The 21133-nt window shown below is 34.4% G+C and overlaps 1 protein-coding gene across 1 annotated transcript; it reads left to right on the top strand.

The window, feature by feature from the left end:
- Positions 1-388: 388 nt before the first annotated feature.
- On the top strand, positions 389-10267 carry LOC109209082 (protein ECERIFERUM 1-like). Its single transcript, XM_019372259.1, has 10 exons — positions 389-552; positions 1134-1360; positions 4791-5023; positions 6736-6955; positions 7506-7881; positions 7970-8077; positions 8756-8956; positions 9034-9132; positions 9653-9826; positions 9913-10267. Exons 1-10 carry the CDS (start codon positions 493-495, stop codon positions 10093-10095), a joined length of 1881 nt encoding a protein of 626 aa, XP_019227804.1. The 5' UTR covers positions 389-492; the 3' UTR covers positions 10096-10267.
- Positions 10268-21133: the final 10866 nt, after the last annotated feature.

The raw sequence follows: 21133 nt of genomic DNA, 5'->3' as shown, positions 1-21133 counted from the left end.
CCAAGAGGTCATTTTGCCTAAAAAGAATTTTAATAAACATTGGCACTTACTTATATATTGAAATAAGATTTGAACGATTTAGATCAATTGATGAAAAACTAACACTAATCAGAGGCCAGTTAATTTTCTAGATTAATTTAAATCATTTAAACAAGGTCGATGTCTAATAACCATTGCGGTCAAAGATGTTCCACGTCCAAAAATTAGACCTATGCACGGTCGATAATCTTCAAAGAGAATTTCTGCAAGCTGGAGCCTGCAAGTAAAGATGAACTAGTAAAAGTGATGGTTGTAAAAGAGATACGTGTCACATAGCAACTAGGGAGCGTTGAGAGCACATTAATGTCAATATTTAATAAGCCACTACAAAAGACTTCTATATAGTGCAGTTCTGTCGAAGCAGAAGCAACGCCTCAAAAGGGCACAGGAAAACAGGTTGGGTAAAGCTAGTGAGTACTTTAGTTTAAACTCGTCATTAAACATCACAAAAACATGGCTTCCAAACCAGGCATTCTAACAGAATGGCCATGGACATGGCTTGGGAACTTCAAGGTATATACATACTCATCTTCCTTCTCATGGCTTCTCTTGAATTTTCCAGCTGATTTATTCTCCCTTTATCGTCCAAATATCTATGTATAATAAACTATAGAGGCGGCACTGCAGCAAGTGAAGGATGGTGTGGTCAGTTGAACACCTTTAGTAGGAAAATAAGACCGTGTATATAGGCCAAACTCTACTTTTGTATATAGGTCAAATTTTTGAACACTTGAGCATTCTTAATGAAATTCGTAATTTCGCCAATGCTAAATTATACCGTAAAACATGTATGGTTAAGTAGATGGATTTTAAGAAACTATCTTCTTATTTTCTCTCCCTGTTGCTAGAAAACCTATTCCTTGAATATATCCAATAAGCAAGACAAATATGATGCAATCATGCATATTGTACAGTGTACATTTGAGTCCGTGATTTTTTCTCGTTGATTTTTTCTCTGTTGTGCGGTAGTTAATGTTAACTTATCACCATGTATTGTCTTCTTTTGTCTGTAGAAATAATTTCAACAAACAAATGGGCGTTCAATTATGAAGTTATTAATTATTGACATGGGGCTTTATTTTGTTTGAATGTAGTACGTGGTTTTGGCACCATATGTGACTCACAGCTTACACTCATTCTTCATGAGCGAAGATGAAAGCAAGAGGGATATGACATACTTAATTATATTCCCATTTCTACTCTCCCGAATGCTTCACAACCAGATATGGATATCCTTATCTCGCTACAGAACTGCCAAGGGTGATAACCGAATTGTTGACAAGACCATTGAATTTGATCAAGTTGACAGAGAAAGAAACTGGTATGTATCTTTTCTAACAGCCAGTTTAGTCAAACTTTTATAAAACAAAACTGTCTTTTGTTTTTTTTTTTTTCCTTCCCCTAAAAAAGTGTTTATTTTGGAGAGTTAAAAGTGTCTGGCCAATTTTGCAGGAAAAAATATACTATGTGCAGTAACAAATATTTTTTTCTTGTATGCAATGAGAGCTACATTTAGAGTAATTAAAAAAAAAAAAAAAAGAACAACTCCTGCATCTTGATGCCTGTAATGCTTTTTTTTCCCCCTATTAATAATGCCCTAATAAAGTGCTTTTGTGCCAACCCCTCCCCACCCCCCCCCCCCCCCGCAAAACTCACAATTTCATACACTAAATCTTGACAAACCTTAATCTTTTATCTATAATAGGCTAATCTGGTGGGAAAATTTAAGAGCGTTATTCAGTCAGAAACATGCCTCTATCAGTCTATCTGAGATATTTTTATTGAGTAAATGCAAATAGGCAAAAAGAGCGAATCTTGGAGATTAAGGAGTACAGTGTACATAATAACAATAGCACCAAGCTTGGCGATGTGGGGGCATACATCTAAGTTAGGTTTCTGAAAAAGACACTTATCTGTCCTTGCATGGGAGTACTGAGCGGTCATTCATTAAGATTTAAGAAGCTCCTCACGCGGCGCATAATTAAATGAAATAATTACGAGAAAATACACATGACTTCACCCCATAACAAAAAAATGGCCTATGTTTTTAAGTTTTACCCGACCTAACCCATATTGTACATATTTTAAAAGCACTAGTAAATTCAAAATCTGTGTTCTTACAATCAATGCTTCTAAAAGCTATGGAGTTAAATTTGTGTTCTCACAACCATTACTTTCACTCTCTCTTCTTCTCACATCTTCTACATATGCTTCAAGGGCCCGTATATTTTCTATTTCTCCTCTTGTATCACCTGGTTGCAATGTAAGAAAATTGAAGAGTAGAAGTCCATCATTGAAGACCATTCAAAGCTTTGCTTTCGAAAATGAGTTTTTTGAGTTTGTTAGTTGTTTCGATTGGGTGTTGTTCCAATTGAATGAAAATATCAAAAGGAATTCAAAATTTAAATTTGAAGTGATTTGGAGTAGATTTGAGCAAGATTTGTATTAAATTTCAGAAAAGACGCAAGGAAGAAGACGAAGTCAGTTTTTTGTATAATTATGTATAATCTTGTATAATAGTGTATATGAGTGTATAAACACATCTTATACACTATTATAGACTTTTATACACCTTTATACAAACGTCTGTAGACGAACTTCTTCCACGATTTTCAGTTGCAATTCTTGTTCAAAACCAGTCCAAATCTCCATTAAATGACTTCAAATTTTATATACAACCTCCTTATACTAATTCTAACATGTCTTAATGACACCCACTCCAAATTTCTCACAAAATCAAATTCGAAATTTAAGCTTGTTAAAAATTTAATTTTTACCACCCAAATGGATTTAGTTTGTTGAACTAATATTTGAGTCACGGTTACTGATTCGAAAATTAACTTAAAAGCTTGAGGAATCTTTTTTTAAAATTAAATAATAAATTTGAGAACCTTTTGGAGATGGATGTTGAATCTTAGCCTATTATTTTTGGGCTAGTTGGTTGTAAATTAAAATATGAGCTATAAAATTGAAAAGTAGGGAGCCCAGTTGTTCTAATGTGAAAATTTTCCTGGTTAAATCCCTTGTAGCTTATAAGACCCAACTTTGTGTCCGTACAATTATTTGTCTTAGGGTGTGTTTGGTACGAAGGATAATATTTTTTGAAAATTATTTTCATATTTGGCTAGCTTAAAAATTTTTTTAATGAGCTCATTTTCCTTCAATTGGCGGAATTTAGAAAAAACTATTTTTCAAAACTCTTTTTCACCCTTCCCTGCCTTATTCCCCAACCGATTAATTTAACCCCCACCCACCATCTCACCTCCCCCCCCCCACCTAATCACCAACCCCGCCACAACCACCCAACCCGGCCCTACCAACCCACCCCCAAACTCCCCCACCCAACTCCCTACCCCCTCTAGAGGCGGACCCAAGATTCAAGCATGACGGGGGCACCACTGTATATGTTAATCACCAGTGATAAAATTCGGCGTGCAACTCTTTGAAACTTAATAATTATGATGACTTTTCATCCAAGTATTAACAAAAAGAAGTTCTAAAGAAAAAGAAAACACTAAAAAGGGAGAGAGAGAGAGAGAGAGAGAGAGAGAGAGAGAGAGAGAGAGAGAGAGAGAGAGAGAGAGAGAGAGAGAGTTCTTCGCAAAAGGGCGTTCAAACTTAAAATTATCGAAGACTTACTAAAGAAATTAAGATTAAGAATATGTTAATACTAAAAGAATTGAAGAAGAGTCTCAAACTATTAGTTTCCATTGCCAATTCAGAGTGATTGTTAAAGAAGATTGTGGCAGAAGATTTGTATTTTTCTATTTGTGGAGCGATAAGTTGCAATTTGAGGCTTTCAATTTTAAGGAAGGAATTTGCAAAAAAGAATAAAATTAATTAAGTGACTATTTTGTATTAGTACTAAACTATAATTGAATTTTTTTTTTAAAAAGATAAAAGTAAAAAATAAAGTAACTTGCTATTAAATAAAAATGACATTGTATTCAAAGAACTAAAATAAAAAAGAGGAGAAAAGACTAAGAAAGCTTCGGGTGGTTTCGAACCCGCGTCACCACAGCATAGGAGAGATTTAAGTGTCCAAAGCAATCACTTCTTCCATCCGTCACTTGTGGTTGGGGGCACCATTAAAATATTTAAGGGGTTCCATATATAAGTACAGATATATATTATATGTATATACAGAATTTTTGCCGAGGCTAACGGGGTCACGTGACCCCTCAACCACCAACGCAGGTCCGCCCATGCCCCACTCCCTTCCGCCCCAACCAATAATATTTGTCTAACTTATTTTCCACGCACTAATCAAACACTAAAAAATATTTTTAGAAAACAAAATTTCATCAACTAAACATGAGAAAATAAAACTACTAATTTTTCAGAAAAATATCGAAAAACCAAACACACCCTCAAAGTACAGATATTGTCATAAAGCTAAAGATGTAATCTTTGATATATTATTCTCTCTCTTTCATGGTTTCTCTCATAATATTACAAGCTTTCTCTTCCAAGAGTTGAAAAAATTGCACTATGTAAGGGCATGCCGCATTTGTAAGAGGAAATTACAGTAAAATACAAATTAGGATGTATCTCTGTCACATTTTATGTCATATTACAATTGATGATATGATTTTATAACCACAAAAATATTTATGACATGTTTAGGCTACAAGATTCAAAATTAATTTTTTTTAAACTCTGTATCTAGTCAAACAACTTTGAATAAATTAGAATGGAGTGATAATATATAACATTAAATTAGTTTATATTAACTGTGTTTATATTTGCAGGGATGATCAGATCATACTTAACGGACTGTTGTTCTACTATGGATACACGAAGCTGGAACAGGCTCATCACATGCCTATTTGGAGGACAGATGGGATCATTATGACAGCTTTGCTCCATACTGGTCCTGTTGAATTTCTCTACTATTGGCTTCACAGAGCTTTACACCACCATTTCCTCTACTCTCGATATCATTCTCATCACCATTCCTCCATTGTGACTGAACCCATTACTTGTAAGTCATCTCAATTTCACATTTGATTAAATTTCAAGAGCATTTGACACACTTTTCTTTTTTAATCTGGTTAAATGTTAATATATTTAGAAAATCTCTAACTTGAAACTTTTCAGGTTATCCTAATATAATGACACACTTTTATGGTGATAGAAATATCATGACATGCTTAGGACGGACCAGAAACGTTTTGAATATTTTTTCGTATGTATCAAAAGATATATTTTCTTCTTTAAATTTTACATCCGGTATCGTAATACAAAATTTTAAAGGGTTGATTCAGTTACGGAATTTTTTAAAAATATTACTCCCTCTGTTTCAATTTATGTGAACCTGTTTGGTTGGGCACGGAGGTTAAGAAAAAATGAAAATTTTTTAATTTATGGTCCTAAGCAAATCAAAAGGTGGTCCAGAGTATTTGTGTGGTTATAAAAGTTTCTCATTAAGGGTAAAATTGGAAGTTTAAGATAAATTGTTTCCAAATTTAAAAATGTGTTATTTTTTTGAAACAGACTAAAAAGGAAATAAGTTCACGTCAACCGTAATGGGAGGTACTAGGCGAAGTAGGACAGAGACGTTGGGACATTAACTATAGAATTGAAGGCCTATCTTTCTAGCACCTTCTCTTCCAAATTTCAAATTTCCAAGCTGGCACGATATGAACCCGATCATATTAATCCTTCTATCAAAACAAACCCTGCCTGATTCAACCACATTGGTACAGAAAAGAAGCATGGCCCTCGGTAAATTGATGGAAAATTGTACCTTCCTCTTAAATAGTTTCAACTGCATATCAATCAGGAAAACGACAGTCCAATATAATTCATAAGGGGCCGTTTGGTTGGAAAATAAGTTATCTTATGATTAATTATTCCGGGATTAGTTATCTCACCCTCCCATAGGGATAAAAATAATACTACAATCCCGGGATAATTAATTCTGGAATTAGTTATACCATGATTTTATCCCAACCAAACATGGGATAAGCTCATCTCAAATTTAATCTCGGAATTGATTATTCTTTATCTCTCGTACCAAAGGAGCCCTAATTGTTTTGGCAGTCTACCTTTGTAGTGGGATTTTAATTCTAACACAATTTTTCTCGCGCATTAAAATTCTGTCCCATTTATGGAGGACTGCACGTTATGAAGGTCCCCAAAGATGCACCTAACAATAAACAAGAACCTGAGAGCAACAAAGAACTGCTAAGTTAAATTCCATCTGATTACAAAAATAAATAAATAAATGCAATAGTGTATATAAAAGAAATGAAAGAGCAATATAGTTGGCTATTTGTGACTGTTTAAATTAGTCTACATATATAGGTAGTGAGGAAACTTAAAGTTCTTAACTTTGAAAATAAATGGAGTAGCTAATAGCTCATGTTTTTTTAAGAATAACTAATTTAAATAGCCGTTCATCTGACCGCTTAGACTAAAAATAGGCAACATATACGTATAATATTTGTATACCCACATATAATATGTATATCGTGTTTAATCTATGTGTACCACCTAGAAAAAAAATAAAAAGTGAATGTGGCTGATTATTTCTATAAAGATCCCCTAAGAACATATAGACAAAAGTGCAATTATTATGTTAGATGTTTAATTTAATCTATATTTTCTATGCCACTTTCCACCATAATAACAATGGGGAAAAAAAAAAGCCATGTATTAATGCCATATAAAGTTATTTCTGTATTTTGGCAGCTGTGATTCATCCATTTGCAGAGCATATATCATATTTCTTGCTATTTGCCATACCACTTCTCACAACTGTGCTAACTGGGACTGCTTCAATAGTTTCATTTGGTGGATATATTACTTATATTGATTTTATGAACAACATGGGCCATTGCAATTTTGAGATAATTCCAAAATGGATGTTCTCCAGCTTTCCCCCTCTCAAATACTTGATGTATACACCCTCGTAAGTCTCTTATTCCTTTACTTATATGTTTGTCTTATCTTTTATATATATCTTCATTTGGTGCATCAATATATTCTCCTTTATTTGTCGAACTTATGTATTCACGTAGCTAGCAATGTTTCTTTGGAAATTTAGGAAGATCTTAAGCTTTAAAACAATGTAAGAGATAGCAAGTCAAATGTAGCCCTTATGAGTTTGTAAAATCATTATTATAGTCTGAGAAAGTAGTAAATATATCAAAGTAGATTTTTGAATTAATCATTACTCGACGAAAGTCGAACTTTATTAAAATAAAAATAATTTATATCTCCATAAAGAATTGAATCACATAAGAAAAAATTTATTTTACTTGTCTATTGTGTGAAGCTCTGTATTGTCTCACAACAAAGTGGACCCAACTCTTACACATTTGGGTCCACAAAACCTTATGTTCACTTTATTCTGAGACAAAACAAAGCCTCACACGCATGTAATAAAGTTGGCTTTGGGATTTCTCAAAATTTTTATTTTTCAAAACGTATTCAGCTAACTGAGTTATTTTATTGCACAGGTACCATTCACTCCATCACACTCAATTTAGAACAAACTACTCGCTTTTCATGCCAATGTACGATTACATCTACGATACGCTGGACAAATCTTCAGACACATTATACGAAAAATCACTCGAAAGGCAAGGCAAATCGCCGGATGTGGTGCACCTAACACACCTAACAACCCCAGAATCCATTTACCATCTCAGGCTAGGATTTGCTTCTTTTGCCTCAGAACCTTACACATCTAAGTGGTATTTTTGGTTAATGTGGCCTGTTACATTGTGGTCTATGATGGTTACTTGGATTTATGGTCACACATTTACTGTTGAGAGAAATGTGTTCAAGAGTCTGAATTTGCAAACTTGGGCGATCCCAAAATATCGCATACAAGTAATTAAGTATTTATACTAATTTTTATCGACATTTTCACTATTCAAGTATTTATTTATTTTTGGCCTATTTCTTGATTTGGTTCCAGTATTTTATGCAATGGCAAAGAGAGACGATTAACAACTTGATTGAGGAAGCTATCATGGAAGCAGACCGAGAAGGCATAAAAGTATTGAGCCTTGGACTCTTAAATCAGGCGAGTAACATACTCCATTTTTTCTTCAATTTATGTGGCAATATCACTCTTTTTGAGAGTCAATCAGGTTCTTTTTTACCATGCCTTTGGAAAATATTTTATTAATAATTTAAATTATTAACTATTATGGTTTATAGTACTATTTTTGTAATTTCTAAATAAATTTATATCCGAATTCTCACAAAAGATAGAGTACTTTTACCCTCCCACAACGAACCTAATTACCATGTAGGAAGGGAGGAAGTATTAAGGCCCCGTTTGATCATAGATTTTGTCAAGTTTTTTTCAAATTTATTTTGGCAAAATCTGTTTGTTTATAAATTTTATCCAAATTTCGGCAGATTTTGAAAACAAAATCCGCAAATCCTAAAACTAGCTCTACACCTGTTTTTGGCCCAAAATATTACCTTTAAATTTTTTAACAATTTCAAAAATTACCCCAAATTTTTATATTTTATAAAAAAGCGCACCACCTATTATGACCCAACTAATCCACCAGCTGGTTACTATCATTTTTGTTTTTTGGACTGATGGATCTTGTAATATTATTACAATTTGGGAATCTATGGTCAAACGCTAGCTATGATTCAAATAATGCCTATTTGTGCTTTTTACTTTGAGAAATTTAATTTCTATGTGATAGTCAACTCTCATGCCTTTATACATGAAATTTTACAGGAGGAGCAACTGAATAATAATGGTGAGCTTTACATAAGAAGGCATCCTGAGCTCAAAGTGAAGGTGGTTGATGGAAGTAGCCTAGCTGTTGCTGTGGTCCTAAACTCTATTCCAAAAGGAACCACACAAGTGGTCCTTGGAGGCCATTTGTCTAAAGTTGCAAATGCCATTGCCCTTGCCTTATGCCAAGGGGGAGTCAAGGTCTCTTTAATTGTAACAATCAAACAGTTAATTTGCTCACATACTGCCCTCTTTCTCATTTATTCTGATTGTGATAGGTCGTGACATTGCGAGAAGAAGAGTACAAGAAACTCAAATCAAGTCTTACCCCTGAAGTCGCAACTAATTTGGTTCCCTCAAAAACATATGCTTCAAAGGTACAAATTAATGACGAAAAACAATGAATAAGATTGTTAATCTTGATTATTTATTACTCCCTTGTTCCATGATCCCTTTCAAAATTTGGCAACAATTTAGCTTAAACTTACAATTTTACCCTTAATGAGAAGTTTTTATAACCACACAAATACTCTGGCCCCTTTTTGCCTTTTTTAGGACCACAAATTCCAAAAGTCTTCATTTTTCTTAAACCCCGTATCCAGTCAAACAGGTTCACTTAAATTGGCACGGAGGCACGGAGGGAGTAATGAGTTTAAGTTATCGTTGGTCTAAGAATTTTTTACACCAGTAAATCACTTTTATGTGTTATAGCATAGCAGGTAGCTTGTTTTATTTTCAAGATTATAGATCTCATATTTTAAGAAAGCTCACCTATAGATATTAATTGGATTACTTGATAGTATTGTAAAAATTCTTTACACCAACAATGTATATGACTTAAACTCTTTATTAAAAACAAACCCTCTTTACTGTACTTAATAAAGCATTGGATTGCAGATATGGCTAGTAGGGGATGGATTGAGTGAAGATGAACAATTGAAAGCACCAAAAGGAACATTATTCATTCCCTTTTCACAATTCCCACCAAGGAAAGCTCGCAAAGATTGCCTCTACTTTCACACACCAGCCATGATCACTCCAAAACACTTTGAAAACGTGGACTCCTGTGAGGTAATAATATACTAAATTCCCTTTGTTTTTTCTTCTTTTTTCAATATCACTAAAAAATTCAATCTTTTCTTTTAATAAAACAATAGAATTGGCTTCCAAGAAGAGTGATGAGCGCGTGGAGAGTAGCTGGAATATTGCACGCACTGGAAGGCTGGAATGAGCATGAGTGTGGGAACATGATGTTTGATATTGAGAGAGTCTGGAAAGCAAGTCTTGATCACGGTTTTAGCCCATTGACTACGGCTTCTGCTTCTGAATCCAAGGCTTGAGTTAGACATTTATGTTGTAGTTACTAGCTTGAGTGTGGTGGCATATGAGTTTATAATTAAAATGCATACTATATAAAGTATCAACTTGATGTCAAATCTTGTTGTTCCTATTATGTAAGACCTTTTTCAGTGTTTTTTCCTTTTTTTGAAATTGTTAATTTCGTTCTCTGGATGTAGGACTATATTACGTGATCTATGACATATATAAGATCAAGCTTTTTAAGAAATATAAACAAATGAGTGGTTGATGAAATATTTCTGAGTACAAAGCCATTCACTACAAAGAAAAAGGACAGATTCTGCCGCTAAACAAGTTTAATGACGAATTATAAAAATAAATCCTGTTAGCTACGCGTTATAGAGAAATTTTACAATGTGTGAGACTTGCCACATTATACTTGAGTGAGGCTATTTATCGTTTGACACATGGAGCCATGGACCCCCACCCTTCATCATCATTCTCTCCCTCATTCTTGACCGACATTCTCACTCCCGGATTCATCTTCTCAATTTTCTTTATTCTTCTCCACCTCTCCTCAGCACAAACAATTGATTATTTTCAACTATACCAAAATTGTAAGGTAAATTGATGAAGATTAAATTAACATTTTTTTCCAAACTTTGCACACACTTGGAGCAAGGGCAAATCTCAAGCAATTTTCTTTTTCTGTTTTACTCATTTTTGGCATGTGTACATCTATGGCTGTGCAGCTTTATAAATTTTGAACGAATATATTGTTTAGGCATCTTTCTTCAAATTATAAGCAAAATAGTCGAAGATTACTCTCTTTCTTTAGAAAGTAGAATTACAACCATCTGCCCCTTCTTCATGAATTTCTCTATCCCTTTTGAATGCAAGGGTTGAGACTAAAAATACGGGTAAAAGCAATTTCACTATTCAAATGTCTTTCTCATCCGCTTATTCTTCGAATTGAGCTTTTTTGGCATTTGCTCATTGATTAAGCTAATTAACTTTAATTTTGTGAGAGCTTCTTGCTTCAAAATTCATCTTTTTGTTGTTATCCTGGGTCTTGTGTTTCTGACATGTGATTGAAATATTTAATAAATTCAAACCTCTTTTATTGGGTACAAAGTTCAGTGGGAAAGAAGAGCTAACCGAATGGATTTGTAAAAAAATAATAATTATAGAATTTATAACAAGAGAAGAGGATATATAGGGGGTGAAGTCCGTGGGGAGGAGAATGAATTAGAAAAAAAAAATGAAGAATGACCGGAAAGTGAGAGTAGGTGAATTGTGACTGAGAAGTGATGATGAAGGGTGGGGTCCATGGCTTCATGTGTCAAACGATAAATAGCCTCACTCAAGTATGATGTGGCAAGTCTCACACATTGTAAAATTTCTCCGCGTTATATACCGATATGCTAATTCCTAATTTTTAGTGATTGGATATACTAATTGTTTAACCAAAAAATAGAATTTCGGTTAAAACTAGAAATTAAGAGAAAAAATCGGGTTACTGATAATCAGGAGACGAAAAGAATAAGGAATTTTTGAGAATAATAAGGCGGTAAATAAGTTTGTATTTCAATGTAATCTCAATGATATTTCGTGTCCTTACAAATACTGAGATCTCCTCCTTTTATAGTTGATTTTTCTAGGAAAAGGTATAATGTCTCAGTCTTAAAGAGGCAATTATGAGCATTAAATGACACTAAATGAAACGTTACACAATCATTCCTATTCAATGCTGATTCGCTAACGTATTTGACATTTAATACTGAATTTAGACTCCTTTATGCCATCAGATTCATATCTTCAATTCCTTCTGACCTCCTGGCTTTAATTAAGTTAAATGGATACGAGACTCGTATCATTTAAATAGCATCTCGTGCCTATTTAACTCTCTTCTCTTCGTATCTGATATCGCCCGTGCCTCTCAATTGATCATCATGTTTTGACCATTTGACCAGTCCACGTGTCATATCACGTCACCTTCAATATAAATTCAGTTTTTTCCCAATACACTAATATATTATCTTTTTAACTTAGAGTGGAATAGGGGAAGAGAATTGTATTGTTGGGTAGGTGTAGGAAGGGAATTTTATAAAGATTATGCAGGAAAATAGTGTTGTTCTATTGAAAGCTTTATTCAAGAGAGAAGGCAAAGGTTCAAAATCTTTTATTTTAATGTTCTAATTTATGTGGTATACTTTCTCTTTTAGTTTGTTCCAAAAAAAAAATATCAGATTTTTATTTTTAAAAATATTTTAACTTTACAATTATCATTTTATCGCTAATAAGATAATTTACAATCGCACAATTATATAAGACTTATTTGAGAGACCACAAGAATAGTGATACATAAAATTGGGACAGTAGAAATACTAAGAGGGTGTTTGGCTAAGCTTATAAGCTGGTCAAACTGGCTTATAAGCACTTTTTGGCTTATCTACGCGTTTGGTAAAATTAAAAGTGTTTATAAGTTAAGTGCTTATAAGCCAAAAATAAGCCAAAAACCATAAGTTGGTCTCCCCCAACTTATCAAATTTCAGCTTATAAGCACTTTAAGTTTGACCAAAATATTTACTATTCTATCCCTAAAATACTTATTTTTAAAACAAAACTCTTCGTATACCCAGTTCTTCAGCTGCATATTATTTATTTCAGCACTTTTATCCAAACACGTAACTGCTTATTTTTTAAATCAGTTTCAGCACTTAAAAGTGTTTATCAGCACCTAATGCTTGTCAGCTACTCTAAATCAGCTAAGCCAAACGGGCTCTAAATTGTGATCATCCTTTAACGCATATCCTTATCCTGACTATCCTTCCTTATAGCCTTAAATAATGACTAGGAGGACAAATAAGCAAATTATGCTTTATTTAAAAGAAAAAAAATTGAGATTGATCGTTGCGGTCAAACTCACACTCAAGTATACAATGTCTTCAAATAATAAAGTGATAAGTAGAGTATCGTTCACGAGGACTTGTTATCAATTATTAATTTAATTTGACTATCCTAATTATCTAGACAAGGATTAAACCCAAAAGTATTTGATTCTAAACTAATTAAAATAAAAGAAAAATAACTAATGGACTCTAAATAAAGAAAGACCAAATTTTTATGTTATCAATGTGATAAAAACGATCTAGGTACAATCCTATTATATTCTTCACTTGAATTGACTAATTAATTTATCTGGTTTATTGGTTGACATGGTTAATTTTGCTCATAAGAATCTGTAGAGCTCTTACTCGTCTATTCAAGGTAATCTAACGCCTATATGCCCATGGAGCTAGAATCAACAAGAATACATTCATAATTCCCGTATAGTAACCAAGAATCACAATTAGTATATGTCTATCCTAATCGCGAATCTATTCTCCAATGTCCAGATTGAAGAACATACTCTACTCAATCCTATGTGGAACCTAGAATTTCCACCTGTGAGTTCAACTCTAAATTTGTAGATAGTATATTCAATTGGTTATCAAACAATCAAATAATTAAGCGCATGATTGAATAAATAAACCAATACGATAAATCAAGAAGCCAACATTAATATCCAAATAAAAATAATAATGAAAGAACCACAACTCTAGAACGTGAAGTTTAGCTCCATATAGACATGATAGCCAAGCGACAAATTACCCAAAGAAACATTGAAAATTATTAAATTTTATGGAAGAAAGATGAAATCCGATGAACACCGGCCTCCACGGTGAGTGTAAGAAGAAGTCTAGACGAAATAACTAAGTCCAAACAAAATTGGTAGAAGTTGGCCTCGGACAGAACCGTCGGCGCCTCGCGACACTAAATGCGGAGGAAGTGTCCCGCGTCGCACCTGCTGCCTCAAGTCGTTGCTTTCTAGGTTTTGCTTCATCTCGTTGCTTTGTGTGTTTTCAACCAAACTTTGATGCCTTCCATAATTCAAATGTCAACTTGTCTCTTCTAATTACGTTCTATATTGCTGCTACATGCAGTTGGACTCAACATTATTTAAGTCTTGTAATGATCTCCAATCGTATTTGAGAATAGAGAGTTCCACCTTTAATTCTTTTACTCAAGACTCCAATGCTTCACATTTGGATTATGTTGCCAGGCATAACTAACTTTTACTTCTTCATTTTGCTCCAAATTTCATCTCTAATGTACCTATATAATCCATTAACATCAAAATAAGTGTATGATTTAATAATCAAGATAAGTTGGGCATCTTCTATATCAAATATAATCAAAAGGCAGTAAAAATGCGAATAAATTAATATTAAAAAATATAAAAATTCCCAAGATCATCACCCCACACTTAAATCTTTATTCGTCCTCTAACAAACCATAACTATGGTAGATGAAACAAAATAAAGCTTTAACCATTCAAAGTACACTACAGCATGTGACTATGATTGATAGCAATAATAAAGCTTTAGCATATGCATTCAACACAAACCTCCCATAACTTATGCCAAACTTCAAGATATTCAAAACATAAACTTGATATCACAATGCACTCAAGGTTTGTATACTTTCCCAAATAGAGAAGTCTAATAACGTTACTTATCCGTCATGACACTATATGCCCTTGCAAAAAAACTAAAGAGAGTAAGTGGTCCATACATCCAAATCAAATGCTCATGCACATGAAAGAGATTGCTCACTCTCACAAAGAAGTCATATGATGCAAAAGATACCATAGGCTTGCCCTTTATGTATAACGACCCGACTAGTCGTTACACATAATTTGAGCCCTATTTTTCTATTTGATGCTTCACATATGTTTATTTGTTATTTGTGACTTGAGGAGATGGTTGTTCTGGTTTCAAGAAGGTTTAGGAGTGTTGGAATACTTAGTTCCATTGTTGGAAACTTATGTTGTAAGAGTTGACCAACATTTGCCTTTTGAGTAGATGACCTTGGATTGGTGATTTGAAGGTTCTAGTACTTAGGCATATGTTCAGATTTGAATTTGGATGTTGCTAGAAAGTTTTGGCACTAATTATAGAAAGTTGGCAATTTTCAAGGTTTGGAGAGTTCATAGTTTTGACCGAGAGTTCATTTTGATGATATTAGACTCGGATTGTTGTTTTGGAACTTGGAATAGGATCATTTAGGGGTTTGGAACTTATATATGAAGTTAAGTTAAAAACTGGAATGTTTAGGTATGATTCGGACGTGTTCGGCAAAGTTGGAAGCTTTGGAATTAAAAGATAAATTTTGGTCTTTAATTCATAGATTTGATGTTATTCGTGATGATTCGGGTCTTTTGGCAAGCTTAGATTAAGTACTAGGACTTGTTGGTATAATTGGACGGGGTCCCGGGAGGGTCCGGTATACTTCAGATTGGTTTGGCAGTTGGCATCGCACCTGCGGAAGTTTGGGCGCAGGTATGAGGTCGTAGGTGCGACTATTCTGTCGCATATGCAGAGTTGAGGTGATCTGGGGAGTTTTTGCTTCTGCGAAGAGGGGGCCAGGTGCCGAGGCGCACCTACAGTGATAGTGAGTGTGCCTGTGAGGATTGGCAGGCTTGGGTCATTTACGCACCTACGAAGGAAGTGGACGCACCTGTCCGCTAGAAACTTTGGTGGTTCTTCCAGTTGGGGTGTGGTGGAAGGGTAGTATTCAGGGGAGGGTCATATGGACCGACACAGTTCTTTGCTTAGTCTTCAGTTGGTGCATCGCCATCAGGGCCAGCTCAGCAGTAGTGGAGTTGCTTCAGACCTAGTCAGGGCAACAGGGATCTTATCAGCAGGGTCAGTCAGGTGAGAGATTTCAGCCGCAGTAGAGGCCACATGCCCTAGTTGTGGAAAGATACACTCAGGAGTCTGCTATATGGACCATCCTATATGCTATGGGTGTGGTCTTAAGAGTTATATTTTGAGAAACTGCCTTTCGTCCAGTCAAAGCGCTGGTGGGGGTATGATGCAGCCAGCCAGTTCAACAGCAATCGCTTCTACAGCACCTCCTCCGGCTCGAGGTACTCCAGCACCCACAGGGCATGGTGCAGTTAGGGGTGGCGGACAGAGTTCGGGAGGACCTAGTAGGTTCTATGTTGTGAGAGGTTGCCAGAGTTCAGAGGATTCCCCAGATGTTGTCATAGGTATATTGACTGTCCAATATTATGATGTGTATGCTCTTATAAATCCTGGTTCTACCTTGTCATATGTCACTCCTTATGTTGTTATGGAATTCGGGATAGAACCAGAACAACTTTGTGAGTTGTTCTCTGTATCTACTCTAGTTGGTAAGTCTATTGTAGTCACACGGGGTTAATAGGGATTGTATTGTCACATTGCATGGTCACACCACAGCCGATCTCATTGAATAGGTGATGGTGGATTTTGACATGATAATGGGATGGACTGGCTTCACTCATATTTCGCCAAGCTTGATTGCCGGACCAGAACTGTGAGATATATATGTGTTTCCGTGGGAGCCAGTCATTGAGTGGAAGGGAGATGATATTGTGCCAAATGGTAGGTTTATCTATCTATATTATATTAAAAGCACGAAGGCCCTTAGCGAAATATCGTTCGCCTTTTTTACCCTTTTAAAATAGAGTTCACAATGGAGAAAATAGTCATTTAATTTTTTTCACTAATATTTTTATATATAGTCATTTAATTATTTATCTAATATTTAAGAATTCAAAATCAACTAAATATTATGTATTAGATTTTTCCTTATTTGACTATGTAATATACCATATTTGCAAAAGAAAAGTAACAATATATAACACAAGAAAATCACGTTTTTAGGGTTTAGAGTCTTTTTGTTTGTTATTAGATTCATTCGAAAAAAAATCCTAAAACCTCACAAAGAAAAACTCAGCGGCTACCTTGTGTAAAGCATACCACATAATTTTGACTATTTTTTTTTGAGCAAACAGGAAACATATATATTAAAAACTACAAAAAGTTTGTTACATCATGGCCTAATAGTGTGCCACTTAGGACACATTGATTTCCTAGGCTTGCTAATGTATTGCAAGCATCCATAGATAGGTACTTAACAAAACAACGGTCCTTGTCTATATCATACTTAACAAGATTAAAAATAACATTTAGAGGGGATACAAAAACTTTTTTCTTCTTTCCTAGAGTCCTTCCCATCTTGGCCATGGTGTGAGCGACACTGTTGCATTCCCTAAACGTGTGCTGGAAGAGGATCACCTTCCTTTGGTGCATTAATGACCTGCTGCAAAAATTAACAACATTGTAAAAAAGTCTATTACCACATTGTATAGTTTGAATTGCCTCCGCACAATCTGTTTCAATTTCCAGTGGGAATAAATCCCACGGTGGGCGGTTTTGAGTCCTTCCTTAATTGCCTTTAGTTCAGCTTCCAGTGATCCCATAGCATGAGTGTTCTTTGTGAAACCAACAATCCATTGTCCATTTGTATTACGGAACACTCCTCCTAGAAAACTTTGGCAGTTGTTGTGACTAGCATCAATATTTAGTTTGTACCATCCCTTTGGAGGCCTTTGCCACTTGATTCGAAGTTGAATCATTTGAATGGGCAACGGGTTGTTTTCCGTAAGCAGCTTGTACTCCACATCTTTTTGAGTAATATTATTTATACTTACAGCGTTCCTCAAGTTGTTTTGGTTATTGGTATTCCTGTTAGTCCAAATTTCCCATAGGACGTAGGGGAGTATATAATTCCAATCAAGAAGGTTGTGTCTTATTGACACATTTTGATTTTTTAATTGTGTTAGCCAGTGCCCCCTTGTGGGATCATAAAAGGTTACCCCTCCCAACTTGTCCCAAAGAATTTTGCTTATCTTGCAAGTTAGAAAAATATGAGTGATGGTTTCTTCCTCTTTCTTATCACATATGGGACAAATAGGGTCAATACTGATTCCAATGCGGGCTAGGAACTTTCTACAAGGAAGTCTATTTTGGAGACATTGCCATAAGAAGAATTTTATCTTATTTGGGCATGATGAGGACCAAATCTAATCGTACTCCAACTGATTTGTATCCATAGGTTCAATGAGGTTATAACAACTTTTGCTAGTAAAGGTTCCTTTGGAAGAAAGAGACCATATAACAATATCATTTAAAGGACCTTTTGTACGGATTTTTACCTTAAGTATGTTTTTATGAATTTCAAAAGGAATATCTATTGAGAGCTTTGTGAGATCCCATTTCTTATTGGAATAGATATATTTGATTTTCAGATTGTAAGTTTCTGGCCTAATGGGACCTTCAATTAAACTCCTTAGGTTTTTGGAGTTTGGGATCCATCTAGTGTCCCAAATGTTAAGGTTTGATTTTAGATGAGGAGACCAAGTAATACCTTTATTGCATAATTCCCATCCTTTCAAGATGGCCTTCCAGATAAAGGAAAGGTTTATCATAGAGCAACTCCCTCCATATTTGGTGATAATCAGCCTTGCCCAGGAAGAGGTTGCCTGAGTAAGGAGCCTCCAAACTAAACTAGCTAGGTTAGACATATTTTTATTATTTGCACTATGGATGCCAAGACCTCCTGAAGTTTTTGGTTGACAGACCTTTGTCCATTTTACAAGATGTAGTTTCCTTTTACTCTCATTGGTACCCCAGATAAAGTCTCTCTGAATTTTGTCACTGAGTTTTATGATCTTTTTGGGCAGAATAGTATATTGCATGTAATAGTTGGGAATAGAGTTGAAACATGATTGAGCGAGAGTGGTTCGACCGGCTATATTAATGAATCTCATCTTCCATGAGGCAAGTCTGGACCTCATTTTATCAATTATAAACTGGTAATCAGCTGGCTTTGGATTTTTATTAAGGATTGGAAAACCTAAGTAAGTACCAAAGTGATCACTTCTCTTTATACCTAATGTATTGATTATATTCTTAGTGATGGCAGGGTTACAGTTATGGGAGAGGAGAATTTTTGACTTAGAGTGATTTATGTTTTGACCAGACAGTGTGCAAAATAGATCTAGAGTTGTTTTAATGGCAAGGCATGATTTCTCGTTTGCCTTAGCCATTAGAGTTAGATCATCTGCAAAAAACAAATGGGAGAAGCTAGGGGTTTTCCTTCCTATGGTGATTGCATCCCACTTGCAAATATCAATATGGTTTTCAATATATCTAGATAACAATTCTAAACAAAGAATGAAAATGTAGGGTGATAGAGGGTCACCTTGCCTAATTCCTTTGCTAGGTTCAAAAAAAGTAGTGGTAGAACCATTAACTAGAATTGCTATAGATCGAGCTTGATGAAATACAATTGCTACCCTCTTTTTTATTACGTTAATTAATTCTTCATATGTTTGTTATTTCGTTGGTGTCAATTTACTTGTGTATTTTTGGTGTGGATATGAATCTTTCGGCCTGTAGTAAGCATAATGTATAGTATACTTGAATCTTTCTTCCTATTTTTGTTACAACTATTCATCTATGGTTCGTTTAAATTATTCTTTACGGTTCAATAGAATAAATGATAAAACTTTCTTTTTGTGAATTAAGGAAAGAAAGATTACAAAGTTTAGGTTGATTAGAATTGAGTGAAGGTATGTCCTATTTTAAATTTTCTTTTTTCATATTATATTATCACTACTTGTGTTATATGTCTAAAGACTTCTTTTCGTTCTAATTGAACTTACTATCGATCGAAGTTGTTAAGAAAATGTAATTTTAGGAGGATATTTTGATTCAAGGTGACTTTATTGTTTTTAACTTCGTTTACCGCATTCTATGAAGATTAATTTAAAATTTTGATTGTTTATTTTCATCTTTTAACTATGATACTACTTGAGTCTATTGCTCTTTAAAAATAATTTATAATTAAGGTTGTTTTGCAGTAAAAAGTCAACAATTACTCATTTCTCAAGTTAATTCCTCCATTCACTTCGATGACAAGATTTGAGCATAGGAATTGATACTTTCCAGCTCTGGTTATGGTTGAATAAAAAGGGAATGAATATGGCTTGAGGAACAAAAATCTTTCATCTTTAAATATAGAGAAAGCAAGCAAATATGATTGTCCCATTAAATGGCCAGATTATGACTATAATTATGACGTTTAATTTGATAACTGTTTCTTTAAAAGTTTGATTGATAATTTATAGTAATTTTTAACTATTCTTGAAATTTGATTAATTAGGCAAGTATTTCGACAAGATTCTTTCAACAGATATATAGTATCTATTAGGATAGAAGCAGAAGTTATTTGAAAGCTTTATTTGTTGAAATTTGTTATTGTCAACAAAACTATGTATTTGTGCTTTTGTATTCTTTGAACTTTATGTCAAAATTGTTTCTACGTATGTGTGCATTTTTTTATCTTGTTTAACTAATATTCAGTAATGGTGAAAGAATTTTACACTATTAGTTCATTTCTAGCTACTTCACTTTCAAGATTACAATTTATTTGTGGATATTTTCTGAATGACCTAATAATATAAAATATAATTACACTGTCAATGCATATAAATTAAACTTTTATCTTTTTATATTATCTAATATGCAAAGAACAAATGCCTTATAGAACAAATAACCCCACAGCTCCAGGTGCTGGATCATAGCGCAGAGAACTCCCATTATAGAAGGAACAAACTTGAAATGTAAACACCATATGGAATAAATATGATCAATAAGTGGATAGATGCCATACGTTTATGACAGAGAAATGTAATAGCAATGAGATGAGTTGCTAAACTACTGATTAATTTTTATGATAAACACTAGTTGCTAACCTAATGCTGTATTGTGGTCCGGGCCCGGGCCTAAATGGGCCAAACGGGCGGGGCTTAGGCGGGCCGGGCTTAGGCGGTCCTGGGCCTAACGGGCCAAATGAGTGGAACCGGCCCACTGCGGTCCTAAGCCCACATGGTCCCGTGCTAAATGGGCCGGGCCCGCGGGCCTAAACGGGCTTTTTCGTTACGGGCTATTTTTTTAAATTTTTTTTTATCTAAGGCAATTTCTTGTAAACTATATATGTATATACTAATATAAATTGCTTATATATAGGTATATAAATATATATAGTATATATAGTATGTATAGTATGTATATATATATATTGCCTTATATAATATATAGCTTATATGTGTGTATATATATATATATATATATATATATA

The sequence above is a fragment of the Nicotiana attenuata genome, unplaced genomic scaffold, assembly GCF_001879085.1.
Source record: "Nicotiana attenuata strain UT unplaced genomic scaffold, NIATTr2, whole genome shotgun sequence".
Taxonomy (NCBI): domain Eukaryota; kingdom Viridiplantae; phylum Streptophyta; class Magnoliopsida; order Solanales; family Solanaceae; genus Nicotiana; species Nicotiana attenuata.
Note: the sequence above shows the minus strand (reverse complement) of the source record. Positions and strands in the feature narration are given on the sequence as shown.

Excerpts from the sequence above, each read along its gene's own strand:
- LOC109209082 (XM_019372259.1), top strand. The coding sequence starts at position 493 with ATGGCTTCCAAACCAGGCATTCTAACAGAATGGCCATGGACATGGCTT. Across the intron at positions 6,956-7,505 it reads TACTTGATGTATACACCCTC|GTACCATTCACTCCATCACA; the intron begins GTAAGTCTCTTA and ends TTTATTGCACAG. Across the intron at positions 8,078-8,755 it reads GCCTTGGACTCTTAAATCAG|GAGGAGCAACTGAATAATAA; the intron begins GCGAGTAACATA and ends GAAATTTTACAG.